General features: G+C 33.6%; 3 protein-coding genes across 5 annotated transcripts in view; 1 reads left to right on the forward strand and 2 right to left on the reverse strand.

The window, feature by feature from the left end:
* Mcu (mitochondrial calcium uniporter) overlaps positions 1 to 963 on the reverse strand; it is a 52379-nt gene extending 51416 nt beyond the window's left edge. Inside the window, exon 1 of the mRNA XM_083080961.1 lies at positions 340 to 963. The gene's annotated coding sequence lies outside the window, so the exon portion shown is untranslated. The remainder of the gene's footprint in view (positions 1 to 339) is intronic.
* Amt2l (Amt-2-like protein) lies at positions 236 to 3896 on the forward strand. The gene is made up of 3 exons (XM_083080959.1): positions 236 to 1119; positions 1516 to 2305; positions 2597 to 3896. Exons 1-3 carry the CDS (start codon positions 403 to 405, stop codon positions 3106 to 3108), a joined length of 2019 nt encoding a protein of 672 aa, XP_082937085.1. The 5' UTR covers positions 236 to 402; the 3' UTR covers positions 3109 to 3896.
* A 213-nt stretch (positions 3897 to 4109) lies between these two features.
* Positions 4110 to 20487, reverse strand: part of Sfl (N-deacetylase and N-sulfotransferase sfl) — a 99301-nt gene continuing 82923 nt past the window's right edge. For 2 of the 3 annotated variants that reach the window (XM_083080817.1, XM_083080819.1), the window contains 10 exons: positions 15709 to 15961; positions 14183 to 14374; positions 10233 to 10576; positions 9415 to 9703; positions 8796 to 8924; positions 8312 to 8494; positions 8019 to 8239; positions 7664 to 7942; positions 7107 to 7404; positions 4110 to 6983 (listed from right to left, as the gene is read on the reverse strand). In XM_083080817.1, the coding sequence (XP_082936943.1) occupies positions 6873 to 6983; positions 7107 to 7404; positions 7664 to 7942; positions 8019 to 8239; positions 8312 to 8494; positions 8796 to 8924; positions 9415 to 9703; positions 10233 to 10576; positions 14183 to 14374; positions 15709 to 15961 (2299 nt within the window). In that variant the 3' untranslated portion in view covers positions 4110 to 6872. The remainder of the gene's footprint in view (positions 6984 to 7106; positions 7405 to 7663; positions 7943 to 8018; positions 8240 to 8311; positions 8495 to 8795; positions 8925 to 9414; positions 9704 to 10232; positions 10577 to 14182; positions 14375 to 15708; positions 15962 to 20487) is intronic. The other variant, XM_083080818.1, reaches the window with a different exon arrangement.

The following is a 20487-nucleotide window of genomic DNA, read 5'->3' on the forward strand; positions in this document are numbered from 1 at the left end:
ATTTAACTTTGATTAAAATTTTTCGAAATTGAACGTGCATCCATTTCAATCGAATCTCGTGTTTACATGTCTTTACATTTACTCGTGTTGCTTGCGTTTCTTAAAAATTTTTACATTTAAAGCGAGATAAATATATGTTTGAGCGTTAAAAAGAGAGAGAGAAAGTGCGAGCAACACGATCTATTATACAATATCAATCTATCACTAATCGATTTTAATAAAACATCGGATAATCGAACTATAAACACTTCATTCAAGTTTCTTATCAATTATATTAACCTTTCAGCAAATATTATATTATATATATGTATAGAATATGTATAGAACTTTGAGACTTACCTCGACTATGGTGAACGATGTGATAACGTGACTAGACGAAAGATTCGATTTCCAGAGGAAAGAATGTCATCCGTCACTAGAGATGACTATATTTACGACGATTACGATTATGCCATGCTTCGTTCATTCAACAACTACACCACCATTTCACCGGCGCACTTTCATTGGAATTCGTTGATTCGCCTCGTCTTGACGATCCTGTTACGCATCGGGTTCGTCCTCGTGCAAGTTGGCAGCGTACCGGTCAACAATGTTAATCTGATACTCCTTCAAAATGTGATCGACTTGTGTTGCGTTACCGTCATGTACTTCCTTACGGGCTTCCTCGTTGCCTACAACGGCGACATGGCTGGTTTAATCGGCGAGGGTTACTGGATCGGTGATCCAACAATTGACAAGAATGAAGCGATCGTCGGTTGGCAAGCGGTGGTAATTGCGTCGGCAATTTGCACCAGCGCTATCGTAGGCAGAATGCATACAGTGGGATATCTGCTGGTAAATATTCTCTTATCCGGTCTGATACAACCATTGTTGATCCACTGGGCCTGGACCGCCGAAGGATGGATGGCGAAGAACGAATTGGGTGGAAGAGCGGTCACTTTTAAGGACTACGCTGGCGCGGGAGTAGTTCACGTCGTCGGGGGATTTTCTGGTCTGATTGGATGTGTCATCCTCGGCAGGAGAATGCTTATACTGGGAGATCTGGATGATGCGAGTATTACTGCCGGTTCCGCAGGGACCGTTTTCGGGGGTCTTCTATTAATATTGGCTGGACTTCAAGTAAATATCTCTCTGAATTAAATATAACTTCTTATCATATAAGAAATAAATATAACTTCTTATCATGATAATATGATGAAAAATATTTTGTTTTTGATAATTCATATAGTCTATTATATAATAATGAAGCTTGGAAATTGTAAACAAAAACGCCTTTTTAATAAACTGATTATTATGGAAAATAATTAAATGAGAACAAAATATATATGAGAAAATATTGTTGAAATTCTAAGAAAGTTCTGATTTCAAATTCATTGACACGATTCTTAAATTTAAAAATCCTTCGTAACGATTTCTAAGCGTCGATCGTTAAATTCCATACATAGATAGAAACTGCTAGTCATACAAAAACTAACTGTACTAGTTAGTTGAGTATGATGTCACGCACGTTTACAGGGTTTATGCACGAGTACGTACGACCGTGACAAATTCCGAATACATACGCGGGATCCATCGCACGCATACGTCAACAATTTGCTAGCCGCATCCTCGTGCACGCTGCTAATCGTGGCCCTGCATCTCATATTGAGCCGAGAGAGCTTCAATCATTGGACCATGATGAGATGCGTTCAAGGTACAATCGTCGGTGTGGTGACAGTATCAGCCGCGACGAATGAATACTCGCCGCAAATAGCTATTGTCTTGGGTTGTCTGGGAGGTATCGCGTTCTATTTGATCTCCAGACAGATTTTTCGCAGCTCTTTGGAGGATTACTGCAATATTATAGCTATACATCTAGTTTGCGCGATTCTCGGCAGTACATTGGCTCCTCTCTGCATCGCGCGCACTGACGAGGATATCGTGACGATATTGTTGAATTTCTCCTGGCAATTAATTTGTCTGGCCGCATTATTGACTCTGGTTAGTACGGCGATGTTGCTAGTCTTCGGCATGCTGGAATGCTGTGGTATACTTCGCAATAAATCAGAATGTCTCAACCACGCACGAGCTAATGCTGTCATCGATAGAGGTCCGCCGAGATCATTTCTGCAGAGACTCTTCTTTCCTGAGAGCGGATGCCTCTATCTGCAACCGAGTTCAATCTCCGGTACAAAACATCATCCAAATGTAGGTTCCAGATCTTGGAAGTATCAGACGCAGATAGACAAACTTGAAGAAGAAAGACCTACCGGGAGTAAATCAAATGTTAAAATTGACGATAATGTTATGAAGGTTCAAGTGCCAGGTTGGTTGAAGTTACTCAGATTTCTCTTCATTATCTTTGATTATTTAACATCAATTTTGCCTTTTTACAATTACAATTCTTTGCCTAAGAATATTTTCACACGATTTACTCGATTCTCTCTTTCTCTCTACTGTGTATTTTTTTAAACAATATTTTTTAATAATTATTTCAAAAAGTGATGCAGAAATAATTAAAAACAATTAAAAATAGGATTTCGAAATTGTAGCTTTAAGATATGTAAACAATAATTAGTTTGCAATTTCCTCAATAAATGAAATGATGTATTTATAGAAGCAAGAGTAAAGAAAGCAAGACAAGTTCATACTTTGTCTGGATGTGCACCTGTATTAATAAAGGATCAAGGTGGTACTGGCGAATCGATTAACAACGAACTTTTGGAAATCGGAAGAAGACAATTATTTCTTGGAAAAGAAATAAAATGTATTCTAGATCCTATTGAAGAAATAGACGAGGAAATTTCGAAAGAGTTTGAAGTCAAAGAGAGTAACGCTCAACATAAAATTGAGGATCATAATGTTGGTGATAAAAGTTCAATCTTGACGGAAAATATTAATACGAGAATTGCAAAATCGAGAAATATGAATGAATCGAATTATCAGCTTCGGAGAACTGTAAAACTAATGAACTTATATCACGAATTTGTCAAAGAAGATGTGAAAGTCGTATTAGGACCGAAACATGTGGATTCTTCATCCAGTGATTCGTGCGATGAGGATACTATCTTTGAAAAAACACCAAATTTGAACGCATGCACAAAGGATATTGCAACAATAATTCATTAATTTATAACATAAAGTCATATTCCTTGCTATTCTAGTAACATTTGGTTGAGCGCAGACATCTACATACAATGTTAAGGTGGTAAAATTATCAAAGGACTAAGCTATATACCTTAGAGCTATCATTCAGAGAATATTACATATAGCTTTGATGAGAAAATTGTATTCGCATACAAGAACGTTTCTGCAATATCTAAATTGTTCTAGTTCTAGCTTTAAAATGGTATTAATATATACAGTAACAAAAGATATATATCAGATGTATCTTAAAAGAGAATAAAGAGAATCGAGAGTGTATCATATAAAATAATTATAAATAAAATTATATTAAAATTAAGATATATATGATTTGAAGTGTATATGTATACTAGAAAAAATGTATTATATAGCATTTTTCAACATGTATCATTGTTACAAAACTGTCTAGTCTAAGATTTTCAATGCTTCTTTTATTAGAACTTATAAGCTATTCGTACAATTATTACAATATTTTACAATAGAATAATTATAAATTAAATAATTAAAATTCTTGTTTCTTAGAATCATACATTCAGCCTACGCGCAGTTTTATTTATTCGTACAACAATGGCATTTCTCTTCTTGTATGACAGTCTCTATTGGAACATAATATTTACAGAATGCTCGTTATTAATACGCAAACGATGCACTCACGAAATTTGAAAGCAGTTAGCAGTACGCCATCATTGATTATAATCAGTAGTATTTGATATACAACTGTAAAATTCTAAACATTCTTAATTTATTTGAACAATGTATAATAAAAAAGACAAAACAAACATATATGTTAGCATTTATATTATTATAAATTTTTAACATAAATATATATATATATATATATATATATATATATATATATATATATATAATATGTATATAATATGTATATAATATGTATATATATATATATATATATATATATATATAATATGTATATAATATGTATATAATATGTATATATATATATATATATATATTTAATATATATATGTATATAATTTGGTAATATTCGTATATTAATGCTATACATAATTTTATTACGATATATATTCTATTATGTTACATTCAATCATATTATATATCAATATGAAAATTTCAGAAAATAGAAAAATAAAAAAACAAAATTAGGGGATACAAAATAGAAAGATTAAAAAAAGACCATAAAGTTTATATGTGAAATAGAAAAATAAGAAAGATGACTATAGAAAACATTAAATCAATGATGAGATAATGCTAGATATTGGCCCTGCTTATATTTTTGTGCGATTCTTAAATTTCGCGGAGTTATCATCTACCTCTGTTTGCCGTCAGGTTATTGTCAGGTAGTAGCAAGCCGGACATTCGTTGCTACCGCCATACCGAACAAAATTAAGGATATTGACTCTAAAAATCCAACATGATTGATACGTTATAATCATAATCATATATACAACATTGGTAAAATGGCACGATTCGATAAAACAGATCAATCAGTTGATATTATTTCATTATTATTAACAACTACTGTAATACTAATAATAATCTTTGTACATGATTTATTAAACATTATGGCATAGTTTTAACGGCAGTATAAAAATGAAAACAAATCATACAAACGTAACAAAAGATTTATGTATAGAAGATTATTTGAATATAACATGATTCACACATATGCGTAACTCCAATGCAGAGATCATTAAACAAAATCACCAGAATATCAATCAACCATTCATAATAGGAAAAATAACTGATGCAATACTAAAACTATAACAAAAGATGTTTTCTTCACTTGATGGATTGCTCATCTTGGGCCAAGACTTTTTCTTAATGGGCTATACAATATTAATACACTTTTCAATATAAAAAAGTGCGGCAAGCAGGTGTTATAATACAGGTAACTATCTCCCATCAGATTCTTGAACTCCTTCTTTCCAAGAACTCTTTATAATGTACAATATAAATAGTCACAGATACACATTTAGTATTATTAAAAATATTTGTACATATAGTTCGCGCTGGAGATAATATATATGTGTAAGTGATCAATAAATAACAAAAAAATATATGCAATATAAATCAGATCTCATTAGCATTCTTCTCAATCAGCAAAATCTCGTTAAGTTGATTTTCAATCTATGTTCTTTTGAGGTAAAATAGATATTTTGCGTGAACATCACTCCAAAACGAGCAATTAAATACGCACACATACACACAACATACACACAAGAATGCACGCACGTGCATGTGCGAGTATGCATTTTATTATTCACATATCGAAAGTGAAAAAAATATGCTGATAAACAATCTTGAAAAGTCGTCATATCATTTGGACTTAAGCTGAAAGATCAGACCTAATACTATACTTTACAACACTTTTCAAATCCATGATTTGTTAATGTACAGTACGCGACAAATTTTAAAATCTTCACATATGCATAATTCCATATATAACTTGTCAGTAAGTAATCTCCGTAGTTTTCCAAGTAATCATTTATCAATCTAATATTCGCACAAGTTTAACTCTGATAGCATTGATTATTGCAAGCGGACGTACGTTCGCCATCACATCCGAGATCGACAAACTTTGAAATTCATCTCGGATTTGATCCGTTTCAAATTCTTTTTGTTCGTATAATACATTTATATTAACGTCAAAATAATGCGTTACATCAATATACAAACGGACGCGATCACATCTTTTGTTGGCTTTTTCATATCGCCGATACTAAGAATAGTATTGTCAAAATATACAGACATCTCGTCATTACCGTCATCATCATCGACTTTAAATACATATCGAGAATTAACATATATACTGTATTTTCTAAAGTTGATGGGCTCAAGGAAAACAGTTCAGTTCCGAAATTTTACACTCGCATGGACGATTCGATGATTAATGCGGAAAGAACAATCGATGAATCGCCTGATAAAGAAATCAACCAGTACTATTCATCAATGATCTTTACACATGAAAAATATATTTTTCAAAACATGATTTGTGTGTGTGTGTGTGTGTGTGTGTGTGTGTGTGTACAAGTCTAATATTGAGGAAATCGAATTTTAATTTTTTTAAATATTGTGTTTAAGTTGAAGAGTACTTTTGTGCATAAGAGACATATATTATACGTTTGATATTGTAGTAAAAATTCATTTACTCAAGTTTGATATTTTTTTATAAATTTCTAGTATGGATATATTTTTTCTTTTGTTATATGAATTTTTTTATTTATATATCAAAATTGCTAAACGGGTCCATGATATTTTTTGTAAGATATACATACTTTTTTTAAATAAATCTCAAGCCGAATGCAAAACGGTTGCATTAATCGACTTTTTCTTGGCCCAACTTATGCATCAGTAAGTAGGACGAAAGGTGCCTAATCACGATTGCTGAGCAATGGCACCAGTAAACTATGTATTCTTAAGATTTCTTATCTGTACGATGCGGTAACGATGATAATGATGATAATAATATAATAGTCACAAAATAAAAAAAATAATCTATTAATAATATTAGCTTAATAATGATCGACAATTATAATGTGGCTTCGTAGAGCCGCTTAATGACTAGCTTTTGCAAATTCCCTCCAATTAGATTAGGCCAGTTCACTGAGATAGGCCAGTCATGGTCCTTCTTTTGAAAATGTAGAATCCAGTAGAGTTTCGAATGTACAATTAATTTACAGGTCTTCCATTAGCAAACGATGTATTTCGCTGACAGCGGAAGCGAGCAGCCGGGAAACACTAGAGTTTCACGTAATTGACGTTTGCTAGGTCATCACAGTGTCTGTTAGATCTTCCTTCAGCCACTGTGGGATCGTTCTGGACCCAAGCCGCTTTAATAATTTCACTAGAGCTGTGTTGTGAGATAAATAATATCTCTGCAAAAGATATAGCGTTTAAAACATATCACACATTATTTTATATATGCATATCGAATAAAAAATATATATATTTGTATATATATTTTTTTATATAAATATATATATTTACAAGAATTTTACCTGTAATAATTTGTACGATCTATCTTCCATTGGTGGATACTGGCGACCTTTACTTTTTCCCAGACATTTAGTGCGATCTTCGTTAGTGACTTGACAGAAGAAACCTTTTTTCGGATCGTACCTCAGATGCGAAGAATAATTGAACGCAGGTGTTATCTTCAAAAATCGTTGCAATTCGTGCAGTGTTTCCACAGGATTTTGCCGTAACTGTTCGCCATCGATGATGTGTAATTGCTGTGGTAAATAAAACGACAACCATCTCTCTAAATGCTGGGCGTATTTTCCGGGATTTAGACATCTGTAATTGAGTGCAATATCATGTTGAAATTTAACTAAAAATATATTTTATTTTAAATATTTTAAATATAATATATTAAATATATATAATATATTAAAATTTAAATATTTTATTTCATATAGAGATAGAGTATGAAAAGCCCATAATCTTAATGCTTATCCGCTCGTTTCAACTAATAAATTGTGTCTATTATTAGCGTCTATTATATTCATATATTATTAGGCAAATATCTCTTAGGTTGTTCATGTTTAATTATTACCTATTTCTAAGGTCCCGTAAGGGTTTCGGTGCAGAATCGCTTGCTGTAATGACCTCATGGAAGGAGTAATTGTTCGCTACCGGATCTCCGTGCACTCTGGTATGCTGGTACCATGAATAAGCACGTCTAGCTGGAGACAACAATATAGTGATTAGCTTAGCTCTCGGAAGAAGCGCATGGGTCCTCCGTGGTACTAATTCTCCATCGAAATAAGTGGCAGATTTCTCAAACAGATATCGAGAACTCTCATTTTTCGACGCCGGAAAAAAGCTCATGTACCTGCAAAAGTAATGCGAATTATATTTTTGTTCTTTATATCTAACAATAGATACAGAATTAATTTCTGATCACTTACCAATCGAGACCTTTGTAATAATTCTTTCCATTGAAAAACTGTATCTCTTCAAAAGTGTCGGGACTCGGTAGATTGCTGCTTATTGCTGGATGAATAGACAGAAACGTATACAATGCCGTGGTACCGGTTTTTTGAGGTCCGATTACTAGAAATCGCGGCAATTGATCGCAAGTTTTATTACGAGACCAGATTTTTTGGTGTCTCTGATCGTCGCATGGATTCTGTAAGAAAGATCAAAAACTTGATGTTGTAGAAGAGCACAATTAAAATTGTTGAATATCCAATCTACTCACTCCCCACACTGGATCAGCCTCTTCGGGATATAACTGAAAGTAACGTTCCCCAAGTTGGAGAGGCGGTGCGCTGGATAGTCTTAAGTTCGTCCAACACTGAATGAATTTTATAACCGATTCGAAAGTGTACGATGCCAATCGATCGTTTCCATAATTCGACATATGTGTCATAAAAATATTTATCTAGAAAAGCAATCAAGAATAATTTCACTGGTTTTGAATATACCCCATTATAAATAATAATATTAATAATATTAAAAAAAGAAAATATATAAAATATAAAAAAATGTAATAAATCATAATAATAAATGTAATAAATTAAAAAAAGAAAGAAGCTAAAAAAATAGATATTTCATGTCGAGCAAAATTAATAATAAAATTTATTCACATGTGAATATATAACGATTAAAAAGATGAACACATATGATATGAGAGATCAAACGAAATCGACAAAAATTGATTCCATAACGGTTGATTTACTCACCGGGTTATATACAATCGTTTGAAAAAGTTCACCGCCCTGTATCGACTCGTCCAGCTTTTCCCTTCCGCCTGGATATCTCTCGATAAAAATCGTGTGAGTAAAAAGGCCGCAAGTTTGCCTCGGTAGAACCTTGAATATATACAAAATGAATAATTTTATATCCGACAATAAATATTGAATTTGTAATCTATATGCGCCAGAAGATCTAATAAAATATAAAATATAAATTAATTATATTTATTGTAAAAATAAAATTTTTTAAAAATTTGAGCAAAAAAATCTCCACACGAGTTTGATTTATATATTGCCTAAAATAATATAATCATGTTTCTCATATCCATAAGTAAACAAATATCTAATTAATTATTGAATTTTATGATCGATTACGTATTTAATATTTACGTATGTAAATTGTAACCGGCAATAAAATCGAGATTTTCATATTTTGGAAATTATGAGATAAAGCAATATTTAATCGCAACACGGCACTCAGTTAATACAAATAACATTTTCAATATATTCATGTGTGCAAATTATATCTCATATCGTATCGTATTTATCAATAATGTTTGATTTAGAGATGATTTAATGACTGTTGCCGATTTACGTGATTTTATACCTTTATGTTACGATGAATAAAGCCGCGTCTCAAACGTGCCGGCCTCAGGTGCGGATACTCTTCGGTGCTCGTGACCTTGATGTTCCATACTCGTTTCCACGCTTCGTAGAGACCTTCATGGACCGGGTAAACGCCGGAGTGATGCGGACTTACGCTGTATCCGCTTCCGGTCGGTATACCGTGGTCCTTTGCGAATTGTTTGTTCAACGCCATGTCCAATTGTAGATGAGTTACATTCTCGTACAGATGCGGTTGTTGGTGGTTCCACATGTGGGAAAACCACGTAAATCTAAAAGCCCGCGACATTTTTTAACAGTTATTTTTACTGACTATATTAATGTATAAAAAATGATTTTTCAAAGCGTTTAAAAAATCCTTTTTTTTTATTCAATGTCGATGACCGCGATTAATTACCTTGTGGTAATCTACATTGAGGCTTTGTAATATTTTGTCGTGGCGATCACGGCGGCATTATAATAAACAGTCGCGTGACATTATACGATAAAAGCTGCACTATAATGTCGATGAGGTCGTAAATTTAAATTTAGCTTATGTATACATATATATATATATATATATATATATATATATATATATAACAGATTATATGTTTATATATTTTATAACAATAAATTTAATCAATAATTGTAATTGCTAATACTATAAAGCTGATTAATCAAATTAATTTTAAAATGCACAAATATAACTGCACAGATATAATTAATAATATTAATATAATACTCAATTGGTTAAAATCTCTGTAACGTAATATTTACCGCATTTATTATTTAAGTGACTAATATTCGGTTTTGTCATACCTGTCTACGTTCTCCAAAAGCATGTCGTCCCCCAAATTCTCCTCCGCTGTCCCGTGATGAAAATACTTCCCGGAAAACCCCAAATTGAATTTGAACCCCGGCACTAGAGCTTGAATTCTTTGCTGAGTGGCCAACAATGCCATTACATCGTCTTTTTTTAATCTGGTACCTTTCTCGCCGACGAATATATCGTCAATGTCCACTAGGATCATACGATTCAAACTGAGACTTAATTGTCCGTGCGATAAATAAGACAACGAGTCCAGCAGTAATAGTTTGTGTAGCCAAAATCTGAGGCCACCGCCGAAAAGAACTCTTTGAATTCCATCGTATCTGCCATGATCCTGTTAAATAAATAATTAAATACATTTTATAAACTAAGACCTTTTGTTTTCAAGCATAAAAAATTTTATTAGTTAATCTATCATTGTCACATTATGTATATGTACGTATAGTTTTTATGATTCATAAATATCTGCCTCGTTGTATATAAATATATCCTGTGACTACATAAATAAGAATGTCTGATGACGCAGTGATATCTAATTATGATTAATTTCTTCTAATTATATTGCTGCAACGTGGAACAACCTATTCTTATTGTTAGTTGACGTTTCAACTACCGTAAATATGTTAGAATTTTTCATGATGGCATCCTGCATGCATCAATTTAATCATCGTGCGTTAATAAATATCGTTATTTTTATTTTTCTCACAATGAACGAGTACGGCAATAATCGCAAACATCCAATGTGTTAATTATATTGTTTGATGGAAACTCTCCGACAACTCCGCAGAATCGGCTGTGAATCGCAAGCTTGTTAGCAGTAAATAACAATAATAATCTCACGGATAATTCTATCACGCGAGATGGGTGCATGTCGAGGTAGATACATGAATCGTGCAGGTAGCCAAGTGATTAAATCAGGAACCAATTAGCCGTAGGTTCATTCGATTAATGAGCGACTGTGCGGTGCGCTTCATTTGCTACCATTGGAACCGCCAATTTATTTCCTTTCGGGGATTGAACAGATCGAACGTTAAGAGCACCGACGACACGACAGAGAATGACGAGCACAGACAATCGGAAAATTTTCGAACAATCGCGAATAGGAAGCGCTAAAGTATATCGAATTGTGGGTATCGTCACGATGGGAGGTGTTGAGATCTTTCTTTTTAAGTTTGTTTTATTATTATCAAGATAGGTGAAATTCAACGTCTAATTAAATGAAGAATTTATTCGACAGAGATCATTTTTGTGCTGTCACACACAATAGCTCTGCTACGTAATGGGAAAATTCAATTTATTCACGTGCTGCGAGGCATTTTCATCATAGGATTTTACTGTTTTAATTCAGCGCGATTCAAAATTTGCATCCGTTGCTTAATGAACCGGTCTCCAATTAACAAAAATGTCATTGCATCAGTATATTCTGAACTATAAAATTCTAAATTCTCGAGATTTCTTCTGAATTTTTAAATATGAAAGAAAAATTGACAGTGCTTTTTTACCTTTAAAAGACAGTCGAGTCGGCATAAAATTAAATAGATGCGCTGTCAATTGATTTTTCACAAAAACGGGAAAACTGACAAAAAACTCCACGCATATCTCACAGTTGCTGGTACAGAGACAAAGTGGTCGAATGTGAAATGTGCTTGGTGGAAAAATATTGCACCGGGACAGCAAAACATGAACGATACAGCATATATTCGCGCTCTTCGCTATATTGGACGCTATATCTCGCGCATGTTTGTCGGATGAGTGCCGTTTTCTTTATATCATTTACAGTTTGGTCATTCGGCGCTCTCTTCTCGCGTTTTTCATGCACCACCGTCATTCCATTTCTTTTTCTTCCTTTCTCTCTCATTCTCTTCCGTGTCCGTTACGTCCGGAATCTTGCAGTTGCGAATTCCTGCACGAATGTAAACGCCGGCCGAGACGGCTTTACGAATTGTTTCAGTTTACCTCCGCCAACGGCGAATCCTTTCTATTCTTCTTTTTTGTCTCCTCTTTCTCGTACCTTCATTCCTTTCTCTTTCTTTCTCTTTCTCTTTACTTCACCTCCGTATACGTAGCTACGAGCCGTATCGCGGAAATTCCACATTTGTTTTCGTTTTCCGGCGCTGCTGGCAGAGCAGGAAGGATCGCCAGGATGAGAGAAACGGAGGAAAGGAAAAATTCAGGAAGGTGAATGAGAGAGATACGTGCATATTCGCGGTTGTCCCCATTAATATGAAATTAATTAGTAGTAAGCACAGCTAAAAAATGTTTTTATGAAATGGTGAGAAAATCTTTATGAGTACAAAAAAAAGAGAGATAAATACCAGACAAAGTAATATAGTATAATTTAGAATTAATAAAATAATTTGTTTATAATCCCCTTATCTTCCTTTAATGTTTCAATTTGATTTATTTATAAAAAATTACGATTGATTAGGGAGCGATTGAAGAAAATGTATAAAAGATATATTCTGAAAATATCTTGGAAATATCCTTTTATCAAAGTGTAAATATGTTAGATTTAAATTTTATCAATATGGAATAGAATAAAGAGAAAATGCGCACTCAAAATTATTTTAGATAATGATAAAATTTGGCAATTATTCACTTGTCGAAATGTGTGTAACTCTTATCACATCAAGCTAAAAGCTAATGTAAGAAAAGAATGAAACTCGCTCGTGCTTCTTATTGACATCCAAGAGAATCTGTAGATTTCTCTCTCCTCGACAAGATTATTCTCACTGATACAAGCGTGCGATGAAATCATTTTGTACGTATTGTTTTAAACCCTTCTTTTGTTCTATCCCTTGCGAGCCGGCGAATCTTACACAGTCATTCAGCTTCTTGTTTTCTACCAGTCGCCTTTCTTCTTTTCTTCCCTTCGTTACATACAATCGCAAAGTGAAGTGGTGTACCCGAGAAATTTCTCGTTTCTAACCGGCTTTCTTTTCCAGTGTCGCTATCGGAAACCATAAGAGTGAGAAACTACCCTTTGAAGACGCCTGGTACCGGGAGGTCTTTTTTCTCGCGTAAGAAACAGAAAATCTCTAATAAGTACGTAAACGATGCGTCTTAAACTTGCATCATAACGGTTTCACTTGCTGAGTATTCTAAGTTTGTTAGTGATATAATGAAAAACTCATCATTAAAAGTTATCAAACTGCATATATCGTTCGTGTTTCAAAAATGTTTTAAAAATTAATATCATTATTATAAAAAAATTAATATATTATAAAAAATATTAATATTTTAAATTTACTAAATGTTATGATGAAATAGTAGGAAATAATAGGATGAGCTCTCTTGAAATTTACAGATTTTTCGAGAAACTTTGTTGTTCCATATGCGATAAACGTCGAGTGCAATTATATACTTCGCGAGTTGTCCGTATTCTTTTTCTCTTCCCTACCATTTCCACGGGGATTTGTGCATCCTTTTAAGATGAAGTTTCGTGTCGCGAAAATTTGTGCATTTTTATTTTTTGAAATCATCCATGTATCCGAGAAGATAAGAGCCAAGTGCACGAAGCGCTGCGTGAGTTAATAAGGGATTCCCAAAAGATGCTCTGAAAGCTTTATGTATAATTTCCTACGTGGAAACCAATGGGGACCTTCTCAAAGCCGTTGTTCAAAGATGATATAACTTTTGATTTAATATGCGAGATATAAGTTCAACGATTTTCCCCTGATGTTTGCTGTGAAAAATGTCTTATCCTTAAGTTTAATCAAAAAATTCATGTAGCTTTGTATTTTCTTACTGATTAAATTTTTAACGTAGCAACGTGTTAAGTCTAGGACACGAGGAAGAAAATAATTTAAACGTTCCGACTCCATCGCCGAAGGGTAATACGCATGGACGCGCGAGACGGTGCATTAATTCCGCAGTCGTCCGACTTGTCCGAGAAGAGATACGTGACCGGAATGTCCGACAAGCAAAGTGCACGACTCACCTGGATGACGGTGGCTAGGGGACTTTTGTTGGCCGGATAGTCGAGGCTGTCTCGGTGCGCCCAAGCGAGCGGCTCGTAGGTGCTGTGATTGGCCTGAAAAATAGTCCAGTCACCGCCAGGAAGTGGTCCCCAGGCCGTTTCCCCTGCTCTGGTTAATCGAAGAATGGGAGACGCTGCATTCAACTGAGCATCCTGAAGGAGGAAAAACCTTATTCTATGCGACCCGCACAAAAGTTTCGCTCGTCGTACCGGATTCTCTCGCTTTTTTGGAGAAGAAATCAAATTTTCAAATGCATCGCGCGCGCGTTTTAGCTCTTTGTCAAAAGAAAATCGTTCACACCAATGCTATAGTAGGTTTTATTCAAAATAGCACTTTTCTTTAAAATACACGATGTAATAGCTATCTAGAAAATTATTTGAATTTATTATATACATATATTCATGAGAATATAGTCTGAGAAAAATAAAGCAAAAAATAGTTTTAAGAATAATAAGTTTTACATTTATTCATCACGTGCTCTGAAGTAATCTCGTTTTAATACAGTTTATGTTTTAGAAATCAAATTAGCTGCTTCCTCCTTTCTTCGTTATAAATATTCACTAAAACATGTCGAGAAGATGGATAAAATTGCATATTACGGTTATTTAAAGAGAGATACTCCGCAATATTGTGCTCGATGAGCATGGACTTTTTTTTCTTAAAGTCTCTTTAAGAGAAGCATGATCGTTACTCAGGAGATGTGCCACGTGTCCAAGGCACGATATTCCAAAGTTCTAAGAAGATTGTAACTTACTTTACATTGCGAACATTATAGTAATAAGGAAGTAAAAGGAAGGTTGATATCATAAAATTAAGTATCTAATAATACTTAATTATTAAAATGATTCAGGAATACGTTATAGTGCGCATATAAATTAGCTTGAAAGTATTCGGCGTAATAGTGCTTTTCAGGAACAATGTACAATATCGATTGCCTTATTACTGCAGCCAGACCTAATACTATGGAACCCGCGCTTTTTATTACTCTCTTTTACGAGGTTTCCTTTTCGTTTCGAGACCAGTTTCCGCGATATATAAACTTGATTGCAGCCATGAAGATTGCCACCCAGACTTTTCCCATCATCATGGCTTTCTTAAGTAATTTCTAATATTGATTGTGGAATAAAAATAGATACTTTTCATTACATAATGAAAGAAAATAGTGATTATCCGTACATTTCGCAATCTTTATATTTCGTTTTTAATAATAATAAAATTAAGATAAATTACTATTATTTATTCTTATCTACAAGCAATATCGATTCTAATCTTGCGACAGTTAAATAAGTAAATAAATAAATAAACATATATACTATTATATTAAAGAAGTGTACATACAAAAAAATATGATATAAAAATAAAATTTATACAAGATTTAATAATTTAAAAATATACTTATAAAAATCAATTTTTGTATATTGTAATATCTTTGTGAAAATATATATATTATTAAAGAATTTGAATATATAATGTGCTGGAAACTGACCTTCAATCTGAGATTTGTATGTATAAAAAGTGGAAAGCCCTTGAGCTGAGCACCGACTAGGCTCTCTTCTCCAGGAGGAGCAAAACCCACAATGCCAACTGAATATTCCCTGCAGTATTTATCCAGTAATTCACGATTCCATTTGTCCATCTGCAGATACTTGTTTAGATTCTCGAAAATCAGTACCCCATATCGACCTTTATCAAGATTCGTCAACACAGGTAAAGACTTGCCGGTCACTTCCACTTTGTACCTGAAAGCATACCAATAATTTTTCGTATTTAATATTACTAGATATTCAAATTTTACAAAGATTTAAAAAAATCTACATTACTTATATAGAAATTGATCGCTTTATTTTCTCTCTAAAAATCAAAATGGATTAATTAATAATATATTAATTTTTTTTTATTAATTTATGCACTACTAATAATTTCTAAATTTCTTTACTTAAGAATTGAATGGAGTAATGTGAAACTTTTGTATCTAGATACGCATTATTCTTTATGTATAAGGAGGCTTATATATAAAGAATAAGCACCATATCGAAGTGAACGTATTCTTTAGAATGAAATAAATTTTTCTTTTTAATTTACTTTCTTATACCATTTCATTGGTAGCTGATATTTTATGCGGTTTTTCTCTCACTTTTCCTGCCGGAGCAAATATTTAGACACAATACCACTCGCCTGAGATATAGCCGTCAACGTATATTTTGACAATTTCAATTCAATGGTGTATCGAATGTTTAAAGTGAGATTCATAGTAAATAAAAGTAAAATGGAATATCGATAAAAGAAATAGTTCGATATGGAGACTGCCGGTATTGTTAAACGATAAAACTGAGACACTTTATATCGAAATTCCATTTATGCGGCATCAACAATACTCTACGAATAATAAAACAAGTACACATGTATGATACACATTTTCTTTACACGAAAATATTCAAAAAATTTATTGCATTTCTTTAAAAATTATATCTCGGCTACATCAGGCTATCCCGCTCGTCGCATTTTAATTTTATCAAAATTTTTATATCTTATGTATTTTTCCAATCGTTAAAAAAAGGATCGGCATGCCATACTTCTGTTCTGAACGCGATAAAATGATTTTATTGCGGGAATAAACCGCCGAGGCTTCTCTCGATCGTACCGATAGATTCCTCTCATATCCTGTCACATCGTAAAGAGGTAGCGCGGATATCAAATTTATTGGAGATGCACTTCAATTCAAAAAAAGAAAAGAAATACGCTATCTGCCAATGATAAGTCCATGTCCGATTTTTATTTTTTTGTAAATTTTGGACAATGGAAAATATATTTTGTCATAAAGTCGCAATGACAATAATAAATATTCAACGAACACTGAATAATTGGTTATTTATAATATATCGAGGCTAAAATTTATTATTTCCAGATAAATCACATATTTGTTTGTTTAGTTTAATTGTTAATAACCGTTATGACGAAGTGATCAATTAATCAATAATAAAATTTGACGGTAAATGGTAAATATTATATTTGATGCATTATTAACTATCCAACATTGCTTTTTCGGTTCTTTTTTCATACACATGCAATATTCGAATATATGAATATTTGTTAAATAATTCTAAATAAACTTTAAATGATACATACATACATACATACATACATACATACATACATACATACATACATACATACATACATACGTACGTACATACATACATATATAATTTTGGGTACATGCAGAGATATCTGGAAAACTCGTCAGGTTCATGCGGATCAATATCAACGATAGTTGGATATCTCCTATTTGTATTTAACATTCAAGACCAATGATTCTAATCGTATATAAACATGAATATGTTAGCATGCTAAAATTGCCATAGTCCTGAATGTCCTAATTCTGTCCACGTATGAACATTTTGTATAACACACTTTTTCGTATTTATTAGAAATATTATGATTTATTTAATATTTTACTTACAAGTGTTTTTGATTATACTATATTAAAGTGTAGAAAATAAAAATTCGATAAATGATAATAACTTCAATGCTATAGAGATATGCTGAAAAAGAGATATTTGCACATATGAATTTACTCTAATTCTTCGATACTGTATCTTATTGTATTCTACTAGATAATTCTTCCCTGGTAGTTAGTACTAGTTTAACACTTATGTTGTTAATGCACAATTTACTAGTTTCGCGTAGCAATGAAGATAAATGACTCCGATGCGTGGTGCAACGACACGGTGAGCCAAGAGGGTTAAAGGCCATCCAAGAATAATCCGCCCAATGTAATAGTTTTATAATTAGATGGACATTATTGGATATTGTGCGCACCGTAACTGACTTTATTTTCGCATTAATGGATTGTGTCGACTTGCCTCGACGGTCGTTCCTGGCCGTACGCGCGCGCAGCAGAAAATTCGAGTTAACTAATGAATACCGGATAATTTACCGATGTAATCGATTCGATAATTGGTAACCGCCCATTAACGGCGAGTTAGCCAATTTACGAGACTAACGAACTGTCATAACGAACCATCCCCGATGCGGCTCTTTTGTTCTTGGCTAACAATCGAGCGTATCGCGCGGGCACACGTCACGCGAAGAATCCGAAAGCGAAATTCAGAAGTATCGATCGCGATGGGCACACACAGTTCCCAATCGCGAAACGATGAAAGGCCGCCTACGTGACGGGGATGATATCGAAACTTGGAAATTTTGTACACGGCACCGGCAGTTTCGTTAATTATATCTCACGAACTTCGTACCTTAAAAGTTCACCCTAGTTCCGCGACAGAAAACTTTCCTGTCTCGTCTGCAAACGAGAGAAGATTGAATTAAATTTAATTAATACGGATTTATGGTACGATAAAATTGACATGCCTGTCGTAGTGCTTCGATATTGCATCGTATTAGGTATTAGGTATAGTGAATAGCATTATTGAGGCGAGATCGAGGAGAGCTTCTCTCTCACTACCGTTATCGCCGCTTTCATTTTCTACGCACGTTGCTGGCTTCGTTAATACGTTATATCCAATGTCTTATATCGGTTAGAATTAATCGATAATACCATTTGATTAAAATTTGTTAACCTTTCGAGTTTAAGCGCTCACGTGAGTTCAAAATTGTACCAATTTATTTACGGAATGTTTTCTTCATTGCTTGACTATTTAGATAAGAATATTTGACACAGATGTTTAGATAATATAATATTCAATTTGCGTTATATTTAAATAACGTAATAATATGCAATAAAGTATATTTAATGTCGAATAAATAATGACTTATAATTTTAATAAAAAATTAAATTTTTGTTGAACTCTTAATGAACGGTAAATCGCATTATTACTACAAAAGAAAATTAGTCTCCTAAAAATGAAAATGCCGCACAGCCAGTTTAATTAATCTACTGTAATTTTATCGTTAATATAAGTTAGTAAAGCTTGGGAGCAAAGTGTATCAGCATATAAACAGATTCTTTAGATCGTTTAATCAAGTAAAACGTTGTTCAATTTTCCAGTGATTAATATAACTAGCAGAAAACATCCTTCAGATTTTAATCTCGATATTTATAGCTACGTTCTTGATAAAAAATTTTAATATATAAAACAAGTATCTCTTGTAAAGAGTTATTAAGATAGTATCTAATTTTCAACCTTCATTATTCTGCGAGCGTAGAAATTTATTGAGCAAATTTCACGTTAAAATGCAGATGTAATTCGCCGAAACTCGCGTACGTAGTAGATATTACAAACGCAAAGTACCGAGCGATCTGAATTGTATAATCGTGTACAGGACCCAGACACATTTATGTTAAGAAAAATAATTCAATTAAGCGGATTAGATGACAGAATTAAACGTGATGGTATAAGCGAGCTCAGTTCGAAAAGGCAATCGCAGATTGCATTTGTGGAGCAGTTATCGTAAGTTACCCCTTCAGATCGAAACGTAGAAGGAGACTTTTCGGGATTTTGTATACATGTATATATATGTATACCGATGCAACATCTAGAAGCAATGGTGGCACTCAGGGGGGAAATAATTTACCCCCGGGGCGTGTTCCAAAGAAGTCGTAGCCGGCTCGTAAATTTCTGGCCGACGCGACGCGTGCCACCCTCGCCCCCGTTTCCGCTCCTCTCATCCAGGCGTCGCTTTTCCGGGAGTGAAAAACACGCAAAAGCGCGGCGGAGTTTCCGGGAAAACAACTTCATAATTTTCGGAAGAAATCTTTCCGATTTGGCTAGTATAGGGTCAGCGACGCGAGGGAGGGAATTCCAACGGCCACTCATTACTTTAAAGTCGCGCTGTCGGGTGGTGGTGATGGTGGTGGATCGCCTTCTTCTCCGACTCGTTTCGCTTTATGCCATCGGGCGAAACTTTTTAAATTGCTCCTTGAATTAAATTACGCCGCATAGTTGACGCAAATTGGACTAAAGGCACGACGACGTTTACGATGACGCGACAGTTGCGTAACGTTTTACAAAGGGAGATCTTGAATAGACTAATATCATATAGATTCGAAGAATTTCGAAAGAATGCCGAGGCAATTCTTTATAAAAAGACGGATCGATATAAATTCACGTCGACATTATTAAAACTATAAAAATATCAAGAATTCTAAAAAGTTGTCTAAGTACTCTAGCATTAAAGCAGCTTGATCTTATCTAAAAAATCATTGCATCTTGTTACTATGTTATTGTTCTTTTGTTTGATTGTGTTATTATGTTACTTCGGACTCTATTTTAATTTTTCTCATCATTTTCGCTATAAATACGCAATT

Source organism: Camponotus vicinus, unplaced genomic scaffold (assembly GCF_025532165.1).
Source record: "Camponotus vicinus isolate PSW18456_S1 unplaced genomic scaffold, iyCamVici1.0 SCAF_10, whole genome shotgun sequence".
NCBI lineage: Eukaryota > Metazoa > Arthropoda > Insecta > Hymenoptera > Formicidae > Camponotus > Camponotus vicinus.